We start from the raw sequence: 15,994 nt of genomic DNA on the forward strand, positions 1-15,994 counted from the left end.
GACTTTGTGAAGCACAGTGTCCAGGCACTATATGTGAGACAGCTCTCTCACGAGTACATAATGCTGCTTCCCTTTAGCAGAGTATATATATAATACTGTAAAAAAGGTAATTGGTTCCCATTCTTTACAGTCCCAAAAAGAAGTGGAGTGCTACTTACTACAGCTAATGCATGCTCATGAGACATTTCTATAGTATTTCCAAATAGTATTTGAGAAAGTGAACTCTCTAAATCCTGGAAAATTTAATTTAGCTTTGTATAAATTATAAACACTCTCATAAGGCATAATTTCTTGATGTAATAATTTGATTTAAATAAATAGACATAATTATCAAGACAGAAGCAAAAAGGGTCCAAATCATCTCAAAAAATCTAAATCACATTCTCAAATACTGAATAGATAAATATATATATTAGATCAAAACTCAACTACAACTGCAAACATCAAATAAATGCCTTATAATTTAATTTATGGTCAAAGACTTCAAGCAAACCGAGTCTTACTGGGATCTGGGACCTCTGGGGTCTTGCCAGTTGTGGCAATATCAGTGGGCTCTGCCAAAAAGATGACAAGTACCAGTTTGATCCAGTGTGAATTCCACGGGCACAGAGTGAGAGCCACAAGAAAAGGCAGAAGCTGTGAAGTGGACCAAAGCACTGCCACAGCTTGGAGGCTGTAAAGCTGGAGGTGGTCAACGGCTTGTAGCAATATTATTAAAACTGGGAAATTGTGTGGGCAGAAAAGGAGTGAAGGGGCAAATACGTTTACCACAAAGTAGAGAGCAACTGTTAAAAACAAGGAAAAAAATGGCGTGGCAGGTCGAGCCGTGTGCGTGTTTTATTGGTAAAGTCGTGCAAGCAGTGTGCTGAAGCTCTCAATAAGCTTCTGAGACTTAAAAATGAAAATCCACAAATCTCTTCAGTTTGCTGTTAACTTTTTACATTTGCTGTATAATAGAAATACTCTAACTGTGGCAGACAATCCTCCTTTCATACAGTATGTAATCAGCCGTGACATTTCACCGTACCTGGCTGAGGAGTTCCACTGACATCCTTTGCTGTGGAAGCAATAATGGATCATTTAAAATTTACAACTATGAAAAGGTGCAAACAAACAAACAAACAAACAAACAAGAAGCTGTTCTCTAAGCTTTACCTGGTTTTCCAGGAACTAATTGACCAGGTACAACAGAGCCATTTGGAAAACTGACAGGTGTGTATGGAGTCACTCCTGGAACTACTGCAATGATACAACATTTTAAATTCATCCAAATTCTGTCTATAATTTGCCAGAACCCTAACTTGTTTCCCATCATGACATGGACCCTGATACCTGATGTCATTGGTGGATGAAGCTTTACTCCAGTTGACTGTAATTGGCTGTGATTTGGTATTTTATCTTTTAACCAACTTCTGCATCTTTGCATCTTTATTATAAAACAATGTAGCTTTTTCTATTAGTTTTGAGGTTCTCCTTACCGTATTTTGGTGCTTTTGCTCCAACTGGAAATCCTGTGTAAAAACACAATGTCATTAATACTCATATCATGACATTGTTTGATGTTAGTTGAATTCTATAATCACACTCAATGGCTGTTTGGTGTTTTCATGCAGTACCTCCAGGTAGACCTCCAGTTCCAACTCCTAATCAAAAGAACCAGAACCAGCTGCATCATTAATTTGCAACTAAGACAATATAAAAATTTATAGAAACGATTAAGTGAAAAATGCTTGAAGTGACAGAAAACTGTACTCTTTCTCTCAGAATCATCAAGGAAATGTGTCCAATATTTTGCAGCACTCATATGCTTGTGTGGTCGTTTCACTGTACCGTATTTAGCAGCTTTTGCGGCGGGGGAGTACGGTCCACCTGCAACTCCTGATCCTCCAATAGGAACTCCTCCAGGTCCTAGCCCTGTTCCGGCTCCTCCAGGAACTCCTACATTAGTGCAGGTGGTACAATTAGTTCAAGTATTAAAATCTAAAGTGAAGTTAGATTAATGAGTGAGAATACATTCATGCCCGAGGAAATATTTCTCAACGTGCAGGATTTATGCAGTTTTATACTTATTTCTGCCTCCTAATTTAGAAGTTTTTGCAGCAGGGGAGTGTGATCCACGTACTGCTGCTAATACAGTTTAGTATTTCTCTCCATATTGCATTGGTGTTATTTTCATCATATTATTCTAGAGTGTAATCAAAACAAAAGCCTTACCATACTTTGGTGGTTTGACTCCAGCACCACCTCCAAAACCTGTAAGAAACCAAACAAAGTTTGCTGCTGAATTATCACAAACGACAGAGAAGAAGTTCTTTTAAAAAACCCCAAACCTTTAGCGACTTACCACCCAATCCACCACCAGGGACTACCTGTCCTGTTCCCCCTGGGAAAACCCCTCCTCTTCCTGGGACAACCCCTCCTCCTAGGCCTGCTCCTGGCACTCCTATAAAATGTGTCAGCACAGCTTTAACAAACCAAATTAAATCCAATATTGCATTAAAGGCACAACCTTTAACAAAAACTGTATCACTGGATTTATGTATTAATATGTTGATAGACTTGTACAGGTGGAATACGTTTGGCAAATATTATGAGGTACCAAACTGTGAATATCAAAGTCTCACCATATTTAGGAGGTTTGGCTGCCAAAGCTGCACCAAAGTAAGGACAAAAGGTAAGATTATCAGGACAACGTGAATAAGATTGAAAAATATAATTGAATCCTTGAAATATCTAAAAATATTATGTCCACGTGGCATGCTTACATCCATATCCTGGTAAAAATCCTCCTCCACCACCTCCACGAACACCTGGAATAAACCCTCCACCACCTTGACCTTTAAGGAAAAATATAATTATTTAGTCTGGAATTGTTTTTCTTTTTTTCATTTATTTAAATGATATGATGGTATTTAAACTCAGGGCCCTGCTGGCTTCAGGGAGAGACTCTGCCAACCGTCAGCGAGGATGGCTTCTCTCCCCAAGCCTGGATTTCTGTTCTTTTTTGATTAAAGGTTTCAGGCACCGCTCACTGTTTCTCTGCAGGCTTTATTAAATGGAAACTTCCACGACAAATTGTTAGATCATATTAATAATCAAGGCTGGGCGAGGGAGGTGTTTTTCTTTCTGTCTTTTTTCTAGGAAGAGGAGCAGATGCTAGATGAGGTCAAACGTGAACGGAGAGAGGAGAAGATCCGAAGGAAATGGCAGGACCGCCATGTCACTTCCCAGCGGAAAAGAGTCTTACTAATACATGTTTTTGTTGTGGAATAAAACTGTATTGTTAAAGATAAATAAACATTGTTAAATTAAAAAATATAAAATTAATTATTAATTAAAGAAACTTTTCCCAAAATGAAAAAAAAGTCTCAGTTTCAAAGAGGTTAAAAAAAATCCCAAATCCAAATGTATCACTTGGAACAGACTGTGGTGGAGTCTGAGGCTTCCAAACAGCCATCAGAAGCTGGAAAATACTTTTAAAGTGGCTTAAATGGTAAACTCCCTCCAACCGCAGCCTCTTGGTCACTAACATTTTTTTCTCACTTAATATCGTAAATCATGAATTTTCTGAGTTGTATTTGAGAACTTTTAAAGGTGGTTCAGTAACATCTCTGTCAGTCACTCGTTATTTTATAGCTGTTATTTGCTTTCTTATTTGCCTTTTTGTTCAGATTGAAGTTAAATTGGCAATATTTGATGGAGTTGTTGCCCAAGGGGTTAAATAGAGACAAAATATTTACTTTTGAAGACATAAGTAACTTTTTTTAAAATACTGCTTGAGATAATGTTAAACCAAGATGTCAGTTTTGTTATCATTGGTTGGCTATACTGCACAAACCAAAGAGAATTAAAATCCAGTGAGAAGTAAGGAGGCTCAGAAACAGTCAATTCAAACTTGTTTCGTTGACCAATACTCTAGGAGGACCAGTGATTTGTGTGACACTAGAAAACTGTGCATGAAACGGCAAAATCATTGTTGCTAGAACTCGATGGGAATCCTTCGACCCGATGGGCTAAAAGCATGCAGACAATAATACAGTTAAGAGCATACCGTATTTGGCAGCTTTGCTTGCAGCATAATATGCTCCTCCTGTTCCAAGTTGCCCTCCTGTTCCAAGTTGCCCTCCTGTTCCAAGTTGTCCCCCTGTTCCAAGTTGCCCTCCTGTTCCAAGTTGCCCTCCTGTTCCAAGTTGTCCCCCTGTTCCAAGTTGTCCCCCTGTCCCACATGCAGTTAAATTAAAAAAAAAAAACACATTATAAAATACCTTTAGAAGTTACAGCTTTGGCATGATGTTAAAAGTGTTCACAATAAAAATTAACACAATTATTAAGAATACCGTATTTGGCAGCTTTGCTTGCAGGATAATATCCTCCCCCTGTTCCAAGTTGCCCTCCTGTTCCTAGTTGTCCTGTTCCTAGTTGTCCTGTTCCTAGTTGGCCTGTTCCTAGTTGGCCTGTTCCAAGTTGCCCTCCTGTTCCAAGTTGCCCTCCTGTTCCAAGTTGCCCTCCTGTCCCACATGCAGTTAAATTGAAAAAAGACACATTTTTAATACCTTTAGAAGTTACATTTTTTGGCATGATGTTAAAAAATTAACAATAAAAATTAACACAATTATTAATAATACCGTATTTAGCAGCTTTGCTTGCAGGATAATATCCTCCTCCAGTTCCTAGTTGCCCTGTTCCAAGTTGTCCTGTTCCTAGTTGTCCTGTTCCTAGTCGGCCTGTTCCTAGTTGGCCTGTTCCAAGTTGCCCTCCTGTTCCAAGTTGCCCTCCTGTTCCAAGTTGCCCTCCTGTCCCACATGCAGTTAAATTGAAAAAAGACACATTTTTAATACCTTTAGAAGTTAAATTTTTTGGCATGATGTCAGAAAATTCACAATAAAAATTAAAACAATTATTAATAATACCGTATTTGGCAGCTTTGCTTGCAGGATAATATCCTCCTCCTGTGCCTAGTTGCCCTCCTGTTCCAAGTTGCCCTGTTCCTAGTTGTCCTGTTCCTAGTTGCCCTCCTGTGCCTAGTTGCCCTCCTGTGCCTAATTTGAATAGAAAAAAAAATTATGCACTTTTTAAAAAAAGTACATTTACAGGTTACAGTTTGATATAATGTTTAAAAAGTTCACAAAATAAATAGTAAAATTCAATTAATAAAGCATACGACATTTAGCAGCTTTCAGCTTTGCTAAAAGGATAGTATTCTCCTATTTGTGCTTGTCCCCTTATTTCTATTTTTCCATTGATCTATTTTCTCCCACCCCCCCTCCATTTGTCCCTATTTGTCTCCATGTTTCTACTTGAGCCAGGTCCCACCCCACAAATATTTTGCCATCATTTTTTCCTTCAATTTGGTGATAAATGTTGCCTGTAGATTGAAAATCATGGTCTTAGAAGTCGGTGAGACAGAAATTTTTTTGAAGAATTTTTCTGTTATTCCACTGAAAGTGTCATTAGTTAGTTAGTTTTCTTTGTAACAGTTCCACAAATAATAAAGCGTACCATATTTAGCAGCTTTTGCTGCTGGTGAATATCCACCAACCGCTGGAATTCTTCCAATCGGTGCACCTCCTGGTACTCCCCCAGGTACACCTCCTGGTACTCCCCCAGGTACACCTCCTGGCACTCCCCCAGGTACACCTCCTGGTACTCCCCCAGGTACACCTCCTGGTACTCCTGACAAAAGCATATGTGTAATTTGTCCATGTAAATAAATTTTCCATGTAATGTAACATAATTTTATATTAGTTAAGTTATATTTTTCTCACTCTACTGAAAAAATGCATGAAAAAAGTATGAAAAATGATTAAAAGTATTTTTTTTCCCAGATAAGGAAAAACAAACATTCTCACCATATTTGGCAGCCTTAGCAGCTCCATACCCTGTCGTCAACATAACGATAGTGAGTCATATGATAAAAGTTGAGTAAATGAAGAACATTTATTTATTTATTTTAAAAAGCACAAAATAAAACAAGGTGTAAGGTATGGTGTGAAATATTTGTGCTAGTTAGTTAACCCTTTCATGCATAGTGGTCACTATAGTGGACAGCTATTCAAAGGCTGTTTTCTTGTATTTGTGTGTGTGTATATATATATATATATATATATATATATATATATATATATATATATATATATATATATATATACGTATATATATATATATTTTTTTTTTCATCTTTTTATAAAAAAATTTTATTTTTATAGTTTTTACACAGTGTGTATTATTTATTCGTGTGTCAAATTCATAAGTCAAAATGTCTGTTGTCCACCTAAGTCGACATGTAACAAACTCTTTGAAAAGTACATGTTTTAAAAAAATTAAGTTCAAAAATCTTTTTTTCATGCCTAAAGATGAATACAAATATTTAAGAGAAAACCCTGATTGAGGTTGTCATAATTCATGCATGAAAGTGTTAAAGATGATCATATGGAGCTAACCCACGAATATTATTTTTTCCATTCATTGGCCTGCAAATAAATCTTTACTTTTCCCATCATCTTACAGTTCATTTGACAGCTGTGTGACTTTTTTCAGCATGTGTGCTGGTGTGCAATTTTCTTTCTTGCCAAGTGCTAGATATCGTACCTCCTGACACCTGGCCTGGATACAGTCCACCAGTGCCACCAAAGCCACCACCACCAGCTCCAAAGCCTCCAGTACCACCTAAACATGGAGCAGAATGCAGAAAGTCCAGTTACATGCAGACATACTGATTTTACAGGAAGCATTTACTTCAATCAGTATGGTAAACTACTACACTGAACAACTTTACCCTGACCAGGTGAAATGACCCCAAGTCCCACTCCTGCAAAAAAAGGAAAAAAGTGAATTCTATATCTCTACTCCACATCTCGTAGGGAAACAAATTGTGAAAACTTATACCAGTTCCAACAGGATATCCTGGCTTCGACCCAGGGCCACCTTGCACTCCTGGCAGTCCAGGTGCAACATTAAAGCCGCCATAACCTGATGCATGGATACAACGCCGATCACTAAATGGTGAATTTCCACTGAAACCAAACTTCAAAGATGTTAACTTCAAAGAATAAACTTATTTTTACCATATGTAAGTTTTCCACCTGCAGTTTTTGCTCCATAGGCACCTAAAGAGAGAGAGAGTGAAAAACAGAGGCTGGAATTATTTTATATGTGCACACATCATCATATGCAAACGCTACGTTCAGGTGAACACAATCAACACAAAAGGTTGATTCTGTTTCTCCTGATCGTAGTGTTTTCAGTGGGAGAAATGTTTCTTCACTCATCCAGTGCCTTTCTCAAACTGAAAACGCTACGTCCAGATGAACAGAAACAACTTTTTTGAGCTCCTGAACACAAAGGTTCGGTTTCAGAAAGACGAACAAAACAAAAGCAATGTGTCTGAGACCCCAAATACACTCTTCTCTCATTAGAATAACACAGTGCTAAACCTGCCACAGAAAAATCTTAGAGTACAGTTAAGTATAAGATAAGTAAGACTGTAGTCTGCAAAATGATAATAATAATCCTGCTGATGTTAAAGTTATTTAACATTAGCAGGGATTAAACCACAAAATTATATATTATGCCACATGCCTGTAGAAGAATTAATGCAAACACTGAATAATTTCATGTCACACCTTGCACTTTGGGTGATTTGAGGGGGTATCCATGGAACACTCCTGGCTGCATTGGTCCCCCATACCCACGGACACCTGTGAAGAAGAAAAACATTTAAATCTGGGTTAGATAATAGCAGACAGAGTGGATACCCCCCCCCAGAAATATTTACTTGTACAATAACAAACAATCATTGATAAAGTTACCTTGCTGTCCTCCTCCTACTCCTCCTGCAACTACATAAGAAAAATGAGATATTCCAGTGAGACACATGAAGATTTTTGCAGTGACGAAGCAAAGCACACTGGAACCATGCATCACAGTGCTACGGCATTACTCTCTGGACCCACACCAGCACTTTTACTTATTCATGTACATTTGTTTAGTATGTCTTACACTGGGAACTCTACAAATATTGTCTGTGAAGGATTGTCAGTAGTGTAAGCCTTTTTAGAGCTGGTATTTACCATTTTTGGGATTCACTGGCAATGAAATAAAACTGAAAATAAATCAGCTGACACCCATCAGTAAAAACTTGAACTTACTTGATTTGGGATTGAGTTGAGACCCAGTGGGCACTCCAGGCAGAACTCCACGTCCACCAAACCCTGAAGATGACAGAAGAAACCAGACATTCCTGCAGTTGTCTTTAAATGACTGACAGTCTGCATGGTGAAACTAACAAAGGAGTAAAAGTTCCCCAGATTAATATATGAAAGAGTCAAACCTTGTCCAGGCACCAGTCCACCTTGATAAAGGCCAGGTACACCCACACCTGCCACAGCCAATGAGAAGACACCCATGTTTAAATATATGTGAGGGATCAACAGCAGTGTTGACGGTGAACATTTAGATGTCCGAAAACCACAAAAAGAAAAATAAGCCAAATGGGAAGCGGAAAATGCTTACACATTGAGCCTTTGCCTGGTTGATACAAATTGAATTCACCTCTATAACTAAATGAATTATACTGTATACACTGATAGCTCACCTTCATCGAAATTTATTTCAGCAATGTAAAAATGCCTTTACATTTAATATATTATCAGGGGAATTCTCTTTTGAAAGAATGTTGATTTGCTGTTTTCTAAGGCGACATTTGACAAGACTCAGTATAATCCTTTGCTTTTATGTACAACACTGTGCAAAAGTCTTGAGCCTCCCATCAGGTCTTTATACGATATTTTGCTTCTAAGGCACTTTCTTGTTATGTTTTTAAAGCAGGGAATACTTCTTCATCTTTCATTTTCAGTTCACGTCTTGCACCTGACTGTTTTCAGAGGAATGTTTTTTGTTTTTTAAAGCACCTAATCACCTATGAACTGCCCAAGCAGAAAGAAGTCCTTAATTCAATGAATGAATCAGTGCAGTGTGTAGCAAACAATCAATTTTAAAATGTATCTTTAGGGACTTTGTTACTATCACCCGTCACAGAAACACTCAATACATTCCCATTTCTTTAGCTGAATTTGTAAAAACAAATTTCTAAAGACAACACAACTTGTATTTTTACAGCAACTAAGTGATTCTCAAAGAGCTACTAACTGAAAACTTGGCATGTGTCAGCATGGTGTGCAGTGTGTCCTTAAACAGTGAGGAAACTGGACAAGTGGAAGACAAAGACAAAGAAGACAAAAAAAGAACCAGCAGACCTAAAACTTTATCTACAGCAGATGAACAGCAACTGGAAGTCATGTCTGGTGACGTCTTTTGAGATATGATGTTTACTGAGAAAAGACTGACGTATGCTAAACTACACAAGAACTGGGCTGGTCTTATATGGAGTAATAATTCAAAATAAGACATTTTTGGTTCAGGTCAGGAGAACACAGGTTTGGAACTGCTTTTCAGCCAGTGGGGTTGGGAATCTTGTTAAACCTTATGAAATTATCAAAGCAGAAGAGTCTGATTTTGATCCACTGTGCAATACCATCTGGAAAATGTCTGACTGGGAATGGCTTCATTTGGCTTCATGACAGTGATCCCCAAATTACTGCTAAGGCAGGAGAAGCATATGTGAATAGAAAAACAAATAATGAAGTATTATCAGTCATGGATTGGCTTCTCAGAGCCCAAACCTCAACATTATTTAACATTAATCATCTTGACAGAGAATGGAACAAAAGCGAGCCAACATCCAGAGGAGAGCTCTGAATGTCCTTCAGAACTATTTCTGAAGGTTACTTTTAAATTACAAGAAATTACAAGAAATTTTGACTAAGAGTTCAGGCTGTGCCAAAGTATAAAGCTGGACATACCACAACTGACTTTCAAGATCTCTGTGTTTTTACGCTATATCCTGTATTTTCATGTATGTTTGGACATGTTTTAATAAATTACTGCGCATGTTTCACATTTTATTAGCAAAATATAAAGAAACGAGTGGTAACGCAAGACTTTTGCACACTACTGTCTATATAAGCTTTTCTGGGTTTTTTTTTGCAGATTTATATGTTTTGTTGGTAAATATTTTTGATGTGGCTGCACTGCCTGGTGGGCTGCATCCTGTCTGTCTTCACTCTGAGTTTATTGTTGAGTCTACAAAACCTGGCACTTTGGCAGCTTTTTTTCCTGCGCCACCACCTCCAGGAAGGCCGGTCTGAGGAATAACAGGTGCTGAAAAAAAATAAAGAAAAGAAGCCATAATATTATTTTGCTTAAAGAAAGGAGTGTGAAAAAGACACAGTGTCCAGAACACACACATCCTGGCCAAACTGGGATTTCTGCCCCTTCACACAGATGACTCCTTTCTTTCTTACTATTATATATTAGAAAATGTATTATATACAATCTATTCTAGTGAGTACCTAACAAAAGTAAGACTGGCTTTCAATTTTACTCGAGAAATCAGAGCTAAAATAAAATGAAAAAAAATTAGAAAAGGTGGAAAATGATATTAGGTGTGTGCCTTGCCTCCACCAGGCAGTCCAGGTCCAGTTCCAGTGACTCCAGGACCTCCTCCTCCTCCAACCCCTGTTCATATGCAGACATAAACATACATTTGAAGTCACGTTCAGTTCAGTGTTAGTCTTTGACACCAATAAGATGCTTTGTACCACTGTACAGTTGTACATCCCAACACCACTAGAGGGCCCTGTGCCACTAAAGATGAGCAATGAGTCGCTTTGTGGCTTGTGGCAGGTCCGCTTGCTGGTCAGCGGTAATGAGAGCAGCTAATCTGGGCCTTGCAGTTTATCATCACCCCCGTGACCAAAAGCAACATGGCTTTTGACTTTTGCTTTAATCAGAAACGGCAGCCAGCATGCATGGCATTTTCCTCACTTCATCAAATGCCTCATTTCGCTGGCTAACCCCTCCTGCAGGAAATGAGCTGTCAGCTTCACTTTCAAGGGAGCTTGGCAGCTGGATAAAACACAATGGTTTATTTGGTTAATTTTTTTTTTATCTTAAAGTCCACACACTTTATTGGACAGACATTGCGCACTGCCTGTAAGTATGCGTTCTGGGGGAACTGGTGAGGCAAACTCTGGCAAGGGAATGTTTTGTTTTATCTGTGCTCTTTCAGAGGAAGGACCTGTTATTTTCAGTGTCATGAAAACAATACAGACTGATTCTTGCCATTGCCAATCAATACTTAACGGTAGGCTCTGTGCCATAGTCAAGTCTTGGCCATGATTGAGCCCTCTTGACTTCATGTGTCTGAATACAGCACAGACTTTCAGGTCAGGCCAGGCTCTGCTGAGGTTCACACTGTCTAAGGTTTGCAAGTACATGCTAAAAATGTACGCATGTTTGCCAAACTGTGTTTCCATGCCGAGTTACCATTAATGTGAAACATTCACTTTGGCTTTCTCCTAACATTTGAGCATGCAGATCTTTCAGAGTTCAAAACGCTTCAGTCAGTGTCAGTCTGGTCTGTACAGTAGTCTGTCAACGGGCCAAAACATGAGTTTGCCTCCTGCACCTGTGAGCAGGACAACCAGAACTTCAGATGCACTTCAGATCCATGCAGGAGCCTCATCTGTGAATGCGTGTTGTTTTTTTGTTTAGTGGACAGAACCTAACAGATTACAGTGACATCGGTAATGTCAGTTTACAATTATCCAAACCAAAACAGATTTAACATAAGAGGGAGGCAATGTTTCTGTTTAACAACAAGCTTTCACATGGCAGACAAGCTCATTCCACCTCTGCAGGAATGTCTCACTGTAATCCTGGAAGTTACTTCAGACCTTAAAGTCCTGAGGCATTTTTAGACCTCAGATATCAGGACTGAATTTCAAAAGAAGCAGAATATCGCTTCAGTAATCAAAACAAGTAATTGAAACATAAACGGTGTCTCGTTCCAACAGCCAATATCCCAATATCCATCATATCTGATGAACCTCCAGTTTCCACTGCACTTAATGAGAAATCAAGGAAAAATTGTTCGCTGATGCCGTCACTCTTTTATTAGCCGCCGATGTTACATTTCTACCAAGACATTTTCTGCCCTGCATTTTACCGCTTTTAGCAGCCTTTGATCCAGCTCCCGGATAGTAGCCCCCATAGCCACCTAAGCGACACAAGAGGTTAAAGGTTAGTGAGTTTTTGCCCCTGTGTTTAACATACACATAGCTGTTCTAGTTTCAGCTCACCTCCTCCATAGCCTCCAGGCCCCAGGCCGCCACCTCCTAGATTTCCATATCCTGGATGATAAAAAAGTGACAGTTCACAAACGGACTGAAGTGTGTAGATGATAACAAATTAAAGAAAAGCACACAGTTTTCTTTCAGTGTGGCTATAATGAGTTAGATGTGGTTTACCCAGCAGTAGTTACTCCTAAAGAAAAATAAGCCATCACTCAAACATTTTCCAAGACCTGTGAGTACAGCGCACCATACAGTAAAAAAAATAAATGTCATGGCATAAGATATAATGTCATGTGTGCCCAATTAAATCTGATTGAAAACACTTGTGTGTATGTTTTTAGAGCCAAGGACTTTACTTTGGGTACATGGGATAAAGCTGACCCCAACTGGCTAAAACGCATGAGAGAAATACCATAAAAAAAATTGGTTCCCTATCTGGTTATGTTTAATTCTAAACACTGGATGGAGCAGTCTGCACTTTTTGAGCCCCTAAATACCCAAACTAATCTTTTTGGCTTCACTTGACACATGAATAAAGCCACATCCCTGCGAGCAGACAGGAACAAACAATGTGAGAAGAACGTGGGGAAAGAGCAAAAGAAAAAATGCTCGCCACCTGCCTATTGATCATAAGAGACTAGATTAGTATTAAAAAAGCTCCAGAAAACAGATTCTGCTTTGCCTTAGCTCTGACTCTTAAGAAAGCATATTTAGAAAATTCAACACTGGAAAGTACAGTCAGACAAAGGTTTAGATTGCTTGAATTTAGTGGCTTTAAATCATTGGGAAAAAAGGTAATTTAATAGATTATAAAATCCCTGCTTAACTTTATATGTTAGATTTCTTAAGATACAAAACATGCTATAATTTAAACAGAAAGAAGAAGAAGAAAAAAACCCCCTCAAGATGGTGTAATTTTATTCACATCTAGATGCATTATGTTGAACTTAAGTATCTCCAGACAACTGCCAAAGTGATAAATGCCTATTACTTGGCGTTAACATATGGGAATGGATGTTTTAAAACATGTTAGGAACATTAATGTCAGAGCTGTATTTCACAGAGTTGAATTAAAAGAAGCTGTGAGTTAACCAAATTCTTTTATCAGAGACAAACAGGTCGGAGTAATGACTGTTTTCGAAACCAGAAGAAATTTGGATGCTGCCAATGGGCTAGTCGACCAAGGAATTAATTTTCATCAACGCTTGTATGCCAAAAAATAATCTCGGGGTGAGAACGAGTAAGCATGGGAAATGAGCTGAGTGAGGGGGGAGAGAAGGCGAGATTCGGAGTGGAGGGCGGGAGGTCTGGTGTCGGTTCAGCAAGCCGCGGGGTGCAGGTAATGATACTGACAAAGGGTGGGAAATGTGCAGCGAGAGACAGAGGGGAAGATGGAGAGTAAAGTTTCATGACTGAGTCAAAACAAATGTGGGCATCGGCCTTGCAAAGGGTTTGGCAACTAGACTTAGCATGCAATATGAGTCCAAAGGCTAAGCTGAGCGTCCTTGTGATAATTCATCTCCTTCAACGCTTTCAGCTTGATTCCCCTCGATTGCTCAACCATCCCCAGCCACACCTCGAAGTAATCAATTCTTATATAAATCTCTCTGATCCTGGGCTTTCCTTTTCCCAATGTGTCTTCGGCTGACACGAGGAATTATTTGTCTTGAGCTTATCAGTAAGCAATGCACACCAGAAATGTTAAAGAACTGGCATAAAAATGGAAGCGTTAAAGGTCTGGTTTGATGTGTTCCTTTACACTAAGAGCACTGGACTGTCTCACTGGCCAATCTGAGGCATGTTTGTAGGTGTGAGATTACAGCAAGAGGAGGCTTTCGCATGTTAGTGGGGACCAAAGACTTGAAAAGAGTGAAGACAGGTAGGACCCTGGAGGTTTTTAGCTTATTCATCCATCATCTGGCCCACCTGTGCTCGCACATGCACAGCCCAACCTGGCAGCGGTTTTAAAGGTTGTCCAGCATCTGCCAGGTTGAGCTCAACTGTCTGATTGAGATCATGAGACACAATCCAGACACACAGAATACTTCTGAGTGTGTGTGTGTGTGTGTGTGTGTGTGTGTGTGTGTGTGTGTGTGTGTGTGTGTGAGCGAGAGGGTATGAGTGCAGGCCTTGGGCAGAGGCAAAGTTTAGAGAAGAAAGAAAAGAAGAAACGCTTCGTTTTCTGTAATTCTGACATCACTGGAGCGTAGGAAAATACAATGCTTTACAGTTTTAAAAAAGCTACCCTGGAGGTTGTGTATGTTTGAGCTCAAAGAGAGAGGACACGCTAACAAAATCTGGACTTTTGGCAGTTTGGCATTCATCCACTGATTGTGTCTTTGGGAGATGGAGGGTTGAGTTTTGTACAAAAGCCCTCTGTTTAGCTATATTTACACCATCTTGTGAGTCCAAACAAGCAGGCTTTTGTTGGACTACTACTATTACAGCACGTCAGCTCACACAAATAGACACGACTTAGCTCACGCATTAGCGGGAGTCCACACCATTGCTGTTTGCTGTCATGGTCTGCACACTTGGAAAGCCTGCACCGTTACCCTGATATCAAATCATCATTTTTCTTTGGTGCCGCTCCAAATATTTGGCTGATTACTGTCAAGCTGAAGGACTTCTGTACATTAATACAGCTCTGAATTTTCTCAGTGACTCTCGAGTCGTAATAAAAAGCTCGAGAGACTACTTGAAACCCCAATTGCATTTGGACCTTAGACAAAAGAACCCAAAGAAGGCCTGTGCTCTAAACGGCACAGAAACCCAATACAACACAGGAGGGAGGACTGGGGGCCAAGTAAACTGGAAGGTAAGTGATGCGGCGCAGCAGTGCATCAAAGTTTCCTCCATTTAGATACCTTGAAAAAAAGAAATGTGACAGAAACACTGTTTGCCAGCCAGTTTCCATTGAGAAAAGACCCCTGGCTCTGAGCTGTGAAGTGGCAAGTGCACAAACAGGTTGTTGAGGTGAAATTTGCTGTGCTGCGGTTATGAATAATTGAGCATTGCCTAGCAATGGTGGGTGATTAATTTGCCGTCGCTTGTTTAAAAATGATTTCACTGTGGGTACATGAGTTTAAAGCTTCTCCGGCAAAGAAGAGGGAATCTTGTTTTTCAATGGAATGAAAACGTGACGAAGGACAGGCAGCCATGCCTCCTGCAGATAGCTATTTAAACCGAAGACTTACGCTGGATTAAAACTGGCCAGACAGTGTGGCTAGTACTTTCAGTCACCAGTCATGTTCTCAAACACAAGTCCAGAACAAGTGATGGATGTGAGCCAGTGTGAACAGAAATATCTGGTTTCAATCTCTGCACTGAAACGTCTTGCTCATTCTCCGTTGGGGTTAGGTAAGGTAATTCTCTGTTTCGGGACCAGAGGAATACAAGAGACATTAATCAAAACAATATTTTCGGCGCACAGTCTTTTTCTGTTACCGTTCCTCTGTCGGTTTAACCATCCTTGTCTCTTTCCTCTCACTCTTTCCTCTCCAGTTGGTGTCTAAGGGCTTGTGCAGACCAGACATGAGGTGTTAATAGCAGCAAATGGAGAAAGCCAAACATGAGAAGCGAGAGAAATATTTGCTCGCTCCTTTCCATCCCCTCCATTTTCCTCCCCCTTTCTCCCCTCTCATTCTCTCTCGCTCTCTGCTTTGTGAACCAGCTGGGTCTGGTGAAGGGTTTAATTTAAGAGAGCAAAGAATTCCATGGCAGAGATCCACTGTAACTGACGGCAGACGCGAGGAGAGCAGACTTCGGAGCTGGAGCACTGGAATGTCCAGGAAATTTTT

At 39.6% G+C, this 15,994-nt stretch overlaps 1 protein-coding gene across 1 annotated transcript in view; it reads right to left on the minus strand.

The window, feature by feature from the left end:
• Positions 1-483: 483 nt before the first annotated feature.
• elna (elastin a) overlaps positions 484-15,994 on the minus strand; it is a 39,604-nt gene continuing 24,093 nt past the window's right edge. The window contains exons 6-33 of the mRNA XM_086260391.1: positions 12,201-12,251; positions 12,068-12,118; positions 10,516-10,575; positions 10,150-10,218; positions 8,330-8,377; positions 8,148-8,210; positions 7,809-7,838; positions 7,623-7,697; positions 7,065-7,106; positions 6,886-6,969; positions 6,776-6,808; positions 6,589-6,666; positions 5,850-5,879; positions 5,500-5,673; positions 4,911-5,039; positions 4,626-4,793; positions 4,338-4,508; positions 4,052-4,216; positions 2,766-2,837; positions 2,625-2,651; positions 2,345-2,443; positions 2,215-2,253; positions 1,831-1,938; positions 1,617-1,643; positions 1,479-1,511; positions 1,156-1,239; positions 1,028-1,057; positions 484-554 (exon numbers count right to left, since the gene is read on the minus strand). Coding sequence (XP_086116517.1) covers positions 484-554; positions 1,028-1,057; positions 1,156-1,239; positions 1,479-1,511; positions 1,617-1,643; positions 1,831-1,938; positions 2,215-2,253; positions 2,345-2,443; positions 2,625-2,651; positions 2,766-2,837; positions 4,052-4,216; positions 4,338-4,508; positions 4,626-4,793; positions 4,911-5,039; positions 5,500-5,673; positions 5,850-5,879; positions 6,589-6,666; positions 6,776-6,808; positions 6,886-6,969; positions 7,065-7,106; positions 7,623-7,697; positions 7,809-7,838; positions 8,148-8,210; positions 8,330-8,377; positions 10,150-10,218; positions 10,516-10,575; positions 12,068-12,118; positions 12,201-12,251 — 2,111 coding nt within the window. The remainder of the gene's footprint in view (positions 555-1,027; positions 1,058-1,155; positions 1,240-1,478; positions 1,512-1,616; positions 1,644-1,830; positions 1,939-2,214; positions 2,254-2,344; positions 2,444-2,624; positions 2,652-2,765; positions 2,838-4,051; positions 4,217-4,337; positions 4,509-4,625; positions 4,794-4,910; positions 5,040-5,499; positions 5,674-5,849; positions 5,880-6,588; positions 6,667-6,775; positions 6,809-6,885; positions 6,970-7,064; positions 7,107-7,622; positions 7,698-7,808; positions 7,839-8,147; positions 8,211-8,329; positions 8,378-10,149; positions 10,219-10,515; positions 10,576-12,067; positions 12,119-12,200; positions 12,252-15,994) is intronic.

This window comes from Aulonocara sp. 'chitande type north' Nkhata Bay, linkage group LG14 (assembly GCF_057382095.1).
Source record: "Aulonocara sp. 'chitande type north' Nkhata Bay isolate Kocher_YH1m ecotype deep benthic linkage group LG14, A_spYH_male_GT1.1, whole genome shotgun sequence".
NCBI lineage: Eukaryota > Metazoa > Chordata > Actinopteri > Cichliformes > Cichlidae > Aulonocara > Aulonocara sp. 'chitande type north' Nkhata Bay.